The 11,011-nt window shown below is 45.2% G+C and overlaps 1 protein-coding gene across 8 annotated transcripts in view; it reads right to left on the bottom strand.

The window, feature by feature from the left end:
- The window catches only part of LOC133342032 (hemicentin-2-like), a 35,898-nt gene that overhangs the window by 14,324 nt on the left and 10,563 nt on the right, over nucleotides 1-11,011 (bottom strand). For 3 of the 8 annotated variants that reach the window (XM_061550910.1, XM_061550908.1, XM_061550909.1), the window contains exons 5-14: nucleotides 10,107-10,391; nucleotides 9,358-9,642; nucleotides 7,711-7,995; nucleotides 6,609-6,893; nucleotides 5,509-5,793; nucleotides 4,412-4,696; nucleotides 3,309-3,593; nucleotides 2,206-2,490; nucleotides 1,107-1,391; nucleotides 3-287 (exon numbers count right to left, since the gene is read on the bottom strand). In XM_061550910.1, the coding sequence (XP_061406894.1) occupies nucleotides 3-287; nucleotides 1,107-1,391; nucleotides 2,206-2,490; nucleotides 3,309-3,593; nucleotides 4,412-4,696; nucleotides 5,509-5,793; nucleotides 6,609-6,893; nucleotides 7,711-7,995; nucleotides 9,358-9,642; nucleotides 10,107-10,391 (2,850 nt within the window). The remainder of the gene's footprint in view (nucleotides 1-2; nucleotides 288-1,106; nucleotides 1,392-2,205; nucleotides 2,491-3,308; nucleotides 3,594-4,411; nucleotides 4,697-5,508; nucleotides 5,794-6,608; nucleotides 6,894-7,710; nucleotides 7,996-9,357; nucleotides 9,643-10,106; nucleotides 10,392-11,011) is intronic. The other 5 variants (XM_061550912.1, XM_061550911.1, XM_061550914.1 and 2 more) reach the window with 5 other exon arrangements.

Here is an 11,011-nt window from a genome sequence, read left to right as displayed (position 1 = left end):
ACCTAGAACTGTCATCATCACTGGATCACTGGTCTCTGCACTCAAGCTGTTTTTTACCACACACTGGTACAGCCCTGCATCTTCCTTTTTGACGTTTTCCATGCGCAGGGAAGCATTTCCATCGAGGAATTTGTGCCTCTCCTCCGAAGCAGAGATGGGTCGATTGTCCCGCAACCAACTGTACTCAGGCTGTGTGCTCATGTCGTGTGAGCAGGTCATGGTCACAGAGTGAGTCCCCTCTAGTGCCTCGCTTCTGTCCATCTCAACTCGTGGCTTTGTGGCGGCTTCTGTTGCACGACAACACGACAACAATGTTCAGCATCACGGTCGACCAACCTCTCAAAAATAAATTGAAACGTTGCTCACAAAGCGGAAGATAATTACGCAGTAAAGTTAAATGTTTTTGTGACAAAAATGTTATGCAAAACAGAGTAGCACGACTTCACGTCCTAATAAATTAATTCAAGAAGTGGCCTGGTGGCTCAGGCAACCGAGATGACACTGCTGAGATCCTGGGCAGAATTTATATTTCAGACACCTGTGAATAAACCATGATCTTGGAGCATTGCGTCTTGAGAAGAAAAAAGTGTCGATTTGGAACTCTCACAGAGAAGTGCAACTTCGTACACTAGAAGATGTTGCGCACTTCTGACCCTGAGATCCCTGCAAGTGACCTTCATTGTCCCCACTCAAGGGGGTGCACTTTCCACATGCCCTGCTACTCAATCGTGTTTATTGCATGGCAGTCACAATTGTAATGTTTAATTCTCAGGTCAGTTTTTTTTTCCAAATAAGTGAAAATTCAAAGTGATTGTGTCTTCATGCAGTCATTGGTGACTGCGTTGAGACCATGAACCAGCTACACTGGAAAACCTGGCTTCATCGCAGGTGGTTCCAGTCCAGATTCAAACCCAGGATCTCAGCAGCGTCAGCTCAGTGTCATGAGGCCTGAACCACGTGGCCATCTCTTCAATTGCTACTTTATAACGTGAAGTGTTGCAATGCTGTCTTGTGTTACATTTGTATTTGAAAAAAAAATCCAGGCCTGGCGCAACTGGATACAAATTGGAGAAAAACATAACCCCGAAAGAAATTGTAATATTTACCTAGCACTGTCATCATCACTGGATCACTGGTCTCTGCACTCAAGCTGTTTTTTACCACACACTGGTACAGCCCTGCATCTTCCTTTTTGACGTTTTCCATGCGCAGGGAAGCATTTCCATCGAGGAATTTGTGCCTCTCCTCCGAAGCAGAGATGGGTCGATTGTCCCGCAACCAACTGTACTCAGGCTGTGTGCTCATGTGGTGTGAGCAGGTCATGGTCACAGAGTGAGTCCCCTCTAGTGCCTCGCTGCTGTCCATCTCAACTCGCGGCTTTGTGGCGGCTTCTGTTGCACGACAACACGACAACAATGTTCAGCATCACGATCGACCAACCTCTCAAAAGGAAAATGAAACGTTGCTCACAAATCGAAGATAATTATGCAATAAAGTGAAATGTTTTTGTGACAAAAATGCCATGCAAAACAGAGTAGCACAACTTCACGTTCTAATAAATTAATTCAAGAAGTGGCCTGGTGGCTCAGGCAACCGAGATGACACTGCTGAGATCCTGGGCAGAATTTATATTTCAGACACCTGTGAATAAACCATGATCTTGGAGCATCGCGTCTTGAGAAAAAAAATACCCATTTGGAACTCTCACAGAGAAGTGCATCTTCGTACACTAGAAGATGTTGCGCACTTCTGACCCTGAGATGCCTGCAAGTGACCTTCATTGTCCCCACTCAAGGGGGTGCACTTTCCACATGCCCTGCTACTCAGTCGTGTTTATTGCATGGCAGTCACAATTGTAATGTTTAATTCTCAGGTCAGTTTTTTTTTCCAAATAAGTGAAAATTCAAAGTGATTGTGTCTTCATGCAGTCATTGTTGACTGCGTCGAGACCATGAACCAGCTACACTGGAAAATCTGGCTTCATCGCAGGTGGCTCAAGTCCAGATTCAAACCCAGGATCTCAGCAGCGTCAGCTCAGTGTCATGAGGCCTGAACCACGTGGCCACCTCGTGAATTGCTACTTTATAACGTGAAGTGTTGCAATGCTGTCTTGTGTTACATTTGTATTACGAAAAAAATCCAGGCCTGGCACAACTGGATACAAATTGGGAAAAAAATAACCCCGAAAGAAATTGTAATATTTACCTAGCACTGTCATCATCACTGGATCACTGGTCTCTGCACTCAAGCTGTTTTTTACCACACACTGGTACAGCCCTGCATCTTCCTTTTTGACGTTTTCCATGCGCAGGGAAGCAATTCCATCGAGGAATTTGTGCCTCTCCTCCGAAGCAGAGATGGGTCGATTGTCCCGCAACCAACTGTACTCAGGCTGTGTGCTCATGTGGTGTGAGCAGGTCATGGTCACAGAGTGAGTCCCCTCTAGTGCCTCGCTTCTGTCCATCTCAACTCGCGGCTTTGTGACGGCTTCTGTTGCACGACAACACGACAACAATGTTCAGCATCACGATCGACCAACCTCTCAAAAGGAAATTGAAACGTTGCTCACAAATCGAAGATAATTACGCAGTAAAGTGAAATGTTTTTGTTACAAAAATGTAATGCAAAACAGAGTAGCACGACTTCACGTTCTAATAAATAAATTCAAGAAGTGGCTTGGTGGCTCAAGCAACCGAGATGACACTGCTGAGATCCTGGGCAGAATTTATATTTCAGACACCTGTGAATAAACCATGATCTTGGAGCATTGCGTCTTGAGAAGAAAAAAGTGTCGATTTGGAACTCTCACAGAGAAGTGCAACTTCGTACACTAGAAGATGTTGCGCACTTCTGACCCTGAGATGCCTGCAAGTGACCTTCATTGTCCCCACTCAAGGGGGTGCACTTTCCACATGCCCTGCTACTCAGTCGTGTTTATTGCATGGCAGTCACAATTGAAATGTTTAATTCTCAGAGCAGGTTTTTTTTTCCAATTAAGTGAAAATTCAAAGTGATTGTGTTTTCATGCAGTCATTGGTGACTGCGTTGAGACCATGAACCAGCTACACTGGAAAACCTGGCTTCATCGCAGGTGGCTCAAGTCCAGATTCAAACCCAGGATCTCAGCAGCGTCAGCTCAGTGTCATGAGGCCTGAACCACGTGGCCACATCTTGAATTGCTACTTTGCAACGTGAAGTGTTGCAATGCTGTCTTGTGTTACATTTGTATTGGAAAAAAAAATCCAGGCCTAGCGCAACTGGATACAAATTGGGAAAAAAATAACCCCGAAAGAAATTGAAATATTTACCTAGCACTGTCATCATCACTGGATCACTGGTCTCTGTACTCAAGCTGTTTTTTACCACACACTGGTACAGCCCTGCATCTTCCTTTTTGACGTTTTCCACGCGCAGGGAGGCATTTCCATCGAGGAATTTGCGTCTCTCCTCCGGAGCAGAGATGGGTCGATTGTTCCGCAACCAACTGTACTCAGGCTGTGTGCTCATGTCGTGTGAGCAGGTCATGGTCACAGAGTGAGTCCCCTCTAGTGCCTCGCTTCTGTCCATGTCAACTCGTGGCTTTGTGACGGCTTCTGTTGCACAACAACACAGCAACAATGTTCAGCATCACGGTCGACCAACCTCTCAAAAGGAAAATGAACCTGTGCTCACAAATCGGAAGATAATTGTGCAATAAAGTGAAATGTTTTTGTGACAAAAATGCCATGCAAAACAGAGTAGCACAACTTCACGTTCTAATAAATTAATTCAAGAAGTGGCTTGGTGGCTCAAGCAACCGAGATGACACTACTGAGATCCTGGGCAGAATTTATATTTCAGACTCCTGTGAATAAACCATGATCTTGGAGCATCGCGTCTTGAGAAAAAAAAATACCCATTTGGAACTCTCACAGAGAAGTGCATCTTCGTACACTAGAAGATGTTGCGCACTTCTGACCCTGAGATGCCTGCAAGTGACCTTCATTGTCCCCACTCAAGGGGGTGCACTTTCCACATGCCCTGCTACTCAGTCGTGTTTATTGCATGGCAGTCACAATTGAAATGTTTAATTCTCAGATCAGTTTTTTTTTCCAAATAAGTGAAAATTCAAAGTGATTGTGTCTTCATGCAGTCATTGGTGACTGCGTTGACACCATGAACCAGCTATACTGGAAAACCTGGCTTCATCGCAGGTGGCTCAAGTCCAGATTCAAACCCAGGATCTCAGCAGCGTCAGCTCAGTGTCATGAGGCCTGAACCACGTGGCCATCTCTTCAATTGCTACTTTATAACGTGAAGTGTTGCAATGCTGTCTTGTGTTACATTTGTATTGGAAAAAAAAATCCAGGCCTGGCGCAACTGGATACAAATTGGAGAAAAACATAACCCCGAAAGAAATTGAAATATTTACCTAGCACTGTCATCATCACTGGATCACTGGTCTCTGTGCTCAAGCTGTTTTTTACCACACACTGGTACAGCCCTGCATCTTCCTTTTTGACGTTTTCCACGCGCAGGGAGGCATTTCCATCGAAGAATTTGTGTCTCTCCTCCAGAGCAGAGATGGGTCGATTGTCCCACAACCAACTATACTCAGGCTGTGTGCTCATGTCGTGTGAGCAGGTCATGGTTACAGAGTGAGTCCCCTCTAGTGCCTCGCTTCTGTCCATCTCAACTCGCGGCTTTGTGGCGGCTTCTGTTGCACGACAACACGACAACAATGTTCAGCATCACGGTCGACCAACCTCTTAAAAGGAAATTGAAACGTTTCTCACAAATCGAAGATAATTATGCAGTAAAGTGAAATGTTTTTGTGACAAAAATGTTATGCAAAACAGAGTAGCACGACTTCACGTTCTAATAAATTAATTCAAGAAGTGGCCTGGTGGCTCAGCCAACCAAGATGACACTGCTGAGATCCTGGGCAGAATTTATATTTCAGACTCCTGTGAATAAACCAAGTTCTTTGAGCATTGCGTCTTGAAAAGAAAAGTGTCCATTTGGAACTCTCACAGAGAAGTGCAACTTCGTACACTAGAAGATGTTGCAGACTTCTGACCCTGAGATGCCTGCAAGTGACCTTCATTGTCCCCACTCAAGGGGGTGCACTTTCCACATGCCCTGCTACTCAGTCGTGTTTATTGCATGGCAGTCACAATTGAAATGTTTAATTCTCAGAGCAGGTTTTTTTTCCAATTAAGTGAAAATTCAAAGTGATTGTGTTTTCATGCAGTCATTGTTGACTGCGTCGAGACCATGAACCAGCTACACTGGAAAATCTGGCTTCATCGCAGGTGGCTCAAGTCCAGATTCAAACCCAGGATCTCAGCAGCGTCAGCTCAGTGTCATGAGGCCTGAACCACGTGGCCACCTCGTGAATTGCTACTTTATAACGTGAAGTGTTGCAATGCTGTCTTGTGTTACATTTGTATTGGGGAAAAAATCCAGGTCTGGCGCAACTGGATGACAATTGGGGAAAAAAAACCCTAAAGAAATTTTAATATTTACCCAGCACTGTCATCTTCACTGGATCACTGGTCTCTGTACTCAAGCTGTTTTTTACCACACACTGGTACAGCCCTGCATCTTCCTTTTTGACGTTTTCCACACGCAGGGAGGCATTTCCATCGAGGAATTTGCATCTCTCCTCCGGAGCAGAGATGGGTCGATTGTTCCGCAACCAACTGTACTCAGGCTGTGTGCTCATGTCGTGTGAGCAGGTCATGGTCACAGAGTGAGTCCCCTCTAGTGCCTCGCTTCTGTCCATCTCAACTCGTGGCTTTGTGACGGCTTCTGTTGCACAACAACACAGCAACAATGTTCAGCATCACGGTCGACCAACCTCTCAAAAGGAAAATGAACCTGTGCTCACAAATCGGAAGATAATTGTGCAATAAAGTAAAATGTTTTTGTGACAAAAATGCCATGCAAAACAGAGTAGCACAACTTCACGTTCTAATAAATAAATTCAAGAAGTGGTGGGGTGGCTCAGGCAACCAAGATGACACTGCTGAGATCCTGGGCAGAATTTATATTTCAGACTCCTGTGAATAAACCAAGTTCTTGGAGCATTGCGTCTTGAAAAGAAAAGTGTCCATTTGGAACTCTCACAGAGAAGTGCAACTTCGTACACTAGAAGATGTTGCGCACTTCTGACCCTGAGATGCCTGCAAGTGACCTTCATTGTCCCCACTCAAGGGGGTGCACTTTCCACATGCCCTGCTACTCAGTCGTGTTTATTGCATGGCAGTCACAATTGAAATGTTTAATTCTCAGAGCAGGTTTTTTTTTTCCAATTAAGTGAAAATTCAAAGTAATTGTGTTTTCATGCAGTCATTGTTGACTGCGTCGAGACCATGAACCAGCTACACTGGAAAATCTGGCTTCATCGCAGGTGGCTCAAGTCCAGATTCAAACCCAGGATCTCAGCAGCGTCAGCTCAGTGTCATGAGGCCTGAACCACGTGGCCACCTCGTGAATTGCTACTTTATAACGTGAAGTGTTGCAATGCTGTCTTGTGTTACATTTGTATTGGGGAAAAAATCCAGGTCTGGCGCAACTGGATGACAATTGGGGAAAAAAAACCCTAAAGAAATTTTAATATTTACCCAGCACTGTCATCTTCACTGGATCACTGGTCTCTGTACTCAAGCTGTTTTTTACCACACACTGGTACAGCCCTGCATCTTCCTTTTTGACGTTTTCCACACGCAGGGAGGCATTTCCATCGAGGAATTTGCATCTCTCCTCCGGAGCAGAGATGGGTCGATTGTTCCGCAACCAACTGTACTCAGGCTGTGTGCTCATGTCGTGTGAGCAGGTCATGGTCACAGAGTGAGTCCCCTCTAGTGCCTCGCTTCTGTCCATCTCAACTCGTGGCTTTGTGACGGCTTCTGTTGCACAACAACACAGCAACAATGTTCAGCATCACGGTCGACCAACCTCTCAAAAGGAAAATGAACCTGTGTTCACAAATCGGAAGATAATTGTGCAATAAAGTAAAATGTTTTTGTGACAAAAATGCCATGCAAAACAGAGTAGCACAACTTCACGTTCTAATAAATAAATTCAAGAAGTGGTGGGGTGGCTCAGGCAACCAAGATGACACTGCTGAGATCCTGGGCAGAATTTATATTTCAGACTCCTGTGAATAAACCAAGTTCTTGGAGCATTGCGTCTTGAAAAGAAAAGTGTCCATTTGGAACTCTCACAGAGAAGTGCAACTTCGTACACTAGAAGATGTTGCGCACTTCTGACCCTGAGATGCCTGCAAGTGACCTTCATTGTCCCCACTCAAGGGGGTGCACTTTCCACATGCCCTGCTACTCAGTCGTGTTTATTGCATGGCAGTCACAATTGAAATGTTTAATTCTCAGAGCAGGTTTTTTTTTTCCAATTAAGTGAAAATTCAAAGTGATTGTGTTTTCATGCAGTCATTGTTGACTGCGTCGAGACCATGAACCAGCTACACTGGAAAATCTGGCTTCATCGCAGGTGGCTCAAGTCCAGATTCAAACCCAGGATCTCAGCAGCGTCAGCTCAGTGTCATGAGGCCTGAACCACGTGGCCACCTCGTGAATTGCTACTTTATAACGTTAAGTGTTGCAATGCTGTCTTGTGTTACATTTGTATTACGAAAAAAATCCAGGCCTGGCACAACTGGATACAAATTGGGAAAAAAATAACCCCGAAAGAAATTGTAATATTTACCTAGCACTGTCATCATCACTGGATCACTGGTCTCTGCACTCAAGCTGTTTTTTACCACACACTGGTACAGCCCTGCATCTTCCTTTTTGACGTTTTCCATGCGCAGGGAAGCATTTCCATCGAGGAATTTGTGCCTCTCCTTCGAAGCAGAGATGGGTCGATTGTCCCGCAACCAACTGTACTCAGGCTGTGTGCTCATGTGGTGTGAGCAGGTCATGGTCACAGAGTGAGTCCCCTCTAGTGCCTCGCTGCTGTCCATCTCAACTCGCGGCTTTGTGGCGGCTTCTGTTGCACGACAACACGACAACAATGTTCAGCATCACGATCGACCAACCTCTCAAAAGGAAATTGAAACGTTGCTCACAAATCGAAGATAATTATGCAGTAAAGTTAAATGTTTTTGTGACAAAAATGTAATGCAAAACAGAGTAGCACCACTTCACGTTCTAATAAATAAATTCAAGAAGTGGCCTGGTGGCTCGCACCACTGAGATGACACTGCTCAGATTCTGGGCAGAATTTATATTTCAGACTCCTGTGAATAAACCAGGTTCTTGGAGCATCGTGTCTTCAGAAGAAAAAGTGTCCATTTGGAACTCTCACAGAGAAGTGCAACTTCGTACACTAGAAGATGTTGCGCACTTCTGACCCTGAGATCCCTGCAAGTGACGTGCATTGTCCCCACTCAAGGGGGTGCACTTCCCCACATGCCCTGCTACTCAGTCGTGTTTATTGCATGGCAGTCGAATGTGTAGTGTTCATTCTTAGAGCAGGAGTTTTTCCCAATGAAGTGAAACCCCAAATTCAAAGTGATTGTGTTTTTATATAGTCATTGGCGACTGGGTTGAGAACATGACCCAGCTACACTTGAGAGCCGGTGTAACAGGCCGTAGTGTACCCACAGGCCGTAGTGTACCCGGGGTTAAAACGGCCTAGGCTAGATTATACCCGGGTATATTATGGCCTAGGCCAAATTATGCCCCTCTAGGCCAAATCATACCCCAATGATAGTAATCGTGTTGTGCGATATTCACATGAATTACTAAATTTTTACAACATTTTATTTAAAACTGTAAACACATAGACTTTGATTGCTTCCACCAGAAAAACTGTAATAATAACCCTAACCCTAAAAATGCTTCAATTGATCAAATTGAGATTCTTACTTCCATTTATACGCTTTTTAGATATCGATTGAAGTTCGTTGCCGGCTGTTCTCTGTGTGGATAATTGCCTTTGAACTCTTAACATGGGGCATATTCTGGCCTGGAGGGGTATGGTCTGGCCCAGTCTAGTTTAAACCCCCGGGGGGTATAGTTGAGCCTAGGACACTTTATCCCCCCGGGTATACTCTGGCCTGGGCCAAACTATACCCGGGTTTAATCGGGGCAGGGGTTATTTTAGCCTGTTACACCGGGTTTGATCACAGGTGGCTGAAGTCCAGATTCAAACCCAGGATCTCAGCAGCGTCAGCTCAGTGCCCTAAGGCCTGAACCACGTGGCCACCTCTTGAATTTATACTTTATAACGTGAAGTGTTGCAATGCTGTCTTGTGTTACATTTTTATTAGAAAAAAAACAATCCAGGCCTGGCACAACTGGATGACAATTGGGGGGAAAAAACCCCAAAAGAAATTGCAATATTTACCTAGAACTGTCATCCTCACTGGATCACTGGTCTCTGTACTCAAGCTGTTTTTTACCACACACTGGTACAGCCCTGCATCTTCCTTTTGGACGTTTTCCACACGCAGGGAGGCATTTCCATCGATGAATTTGTGTCTCTCCTCCGGAGCAGAGATGGGTCGATTGTCCCGCAACCAACTGTACTCAGGCTGTGTGCTCATGTGGTGTGAGCAGGTCATGGTCACAGAGTGAGTCCCCTCTAGTGCCTCGCTTCTGTCCATCTCAACTCGCGGCTTTGTGACGGCTTCTGTTTCACGACAACACGACAACAATGTTCAGCATCTCCCGTCATATAAATGCCGCACTTCTTATTCACAAAAAAACGACGGTACCGTTTCGCTGGGACGACTAAAACATACGTAGGGACAGTGTTTCACCATGATTACTATTGAGCTAAAGTGGTTCACTGACCGCTGTGCACGCACTATACTGCCGAGATCCTGGATTTAAATCTGGATTCCAACCATCCATGATTCAACTGAGTTCTTAAGTATAGCTGGCTGCATTAAAAAAAAAATCCACGATATTGAATTTGTGTTTTCACTTCATTCGACAAAAATTACAGCTTTTGGCACTTACAAATGTCAGTTTGACTGCCGTATAATGAACGCTTCTTAGTAGCAGGGCACGCGAGGAAGTGAACCCGATTGTGTGTGGATAATAGAGGTCACTCGATTCATAATAAGTTCCAGTAAGACGGTGCATATTTACCGAGAATCGTCACCGCCACTGGCTCGCTTGTCTCCTTGCTCACGTCATTCCACACCGCACATCGGTAGTCCCCCGTGTCTGTACGGCGGACGCTTTCCACACGCAGGGAGGCACCTCCATCGATGAACGTGTGCCTCTCCTCCTGGGCGGAGATGGGTCGATTGTTCCGCAACCAGCCGTACTCGGGCTGTGTGTTCATGTCGTGTGAGCAGGTCATGGTCACAGCGCCCGCCCGGTCCAGCACCACCGTGCTCTCTACCTTCACTTGTGGCTTTGAGACCGGTTCTGTGAAAGGTAAACAGCAACAAGAACACAAGACATCGTTACTTGAGTTCCGTGTCCATTCAGGTATGGTCAGATGGCACTCACGATCCCCGACGGCCGCCGCATCCTACGTGTGTGTGGATTGATATCAGCCTATGTGTGTGTGTGGATTGATATGAACCTGTGTGTGTGTGGATTGATATGAACCTGTGTGTGTGTGGATTGATATGAACCTGTGTGTGTGTGTGGATTGATATCAGCCTATGTGTGTGTGTGGATTGATATCATCCTATGTGTGTGTGTGGATTGATATCAAGCAGTGCATTGACAAAGGCCTTGACTTTCTACGTCGTTACAGACATCGCAATGAAATAATAAAAAAATAAAGTGAAGGTTTACATTAGCTGCCCCGCCCATCTCTAAACCTTTATAAACAGCTCACCCTCAGAGGCTAACCTCCCTGTTCCTGATGACGACCGCTTGTGTTGCGATCGAAAGGTCGTGATATTTGTATTAACTTTAATTTTTATCATTTTATTTTTTCTATCTACGTGCCTTTACCGAAAGAACCATAGAATATGAATTCCTGCAGTCACGAAAGTTTTAAGTTCAACTTTTAAGAGCCATTTATTTTCTCGAAT

This window comes from Lethenteron reissneri, chromosome 13 (genome assembly GCF_015708825.2).
Source record: "Lethenteron reissneri isolate LAM-NWPU_2019-01 chromosome 13, ASM1570882v1, whole genome shotgun sequence".
Classification (NCBI taxonomy): domain Eukaryota; kingdom Metazoa; phylum Chordata; class Hyperoartia; order Petromyzontiformes; family Petromyzontidae; genus Lethenteron; species Lethenteron reissneri.
The sequence above is the reverse complement of the archived record's forward strand: the minus strand, read 5'-3'. Positions and strand labels throughout refer to the sequence as shown.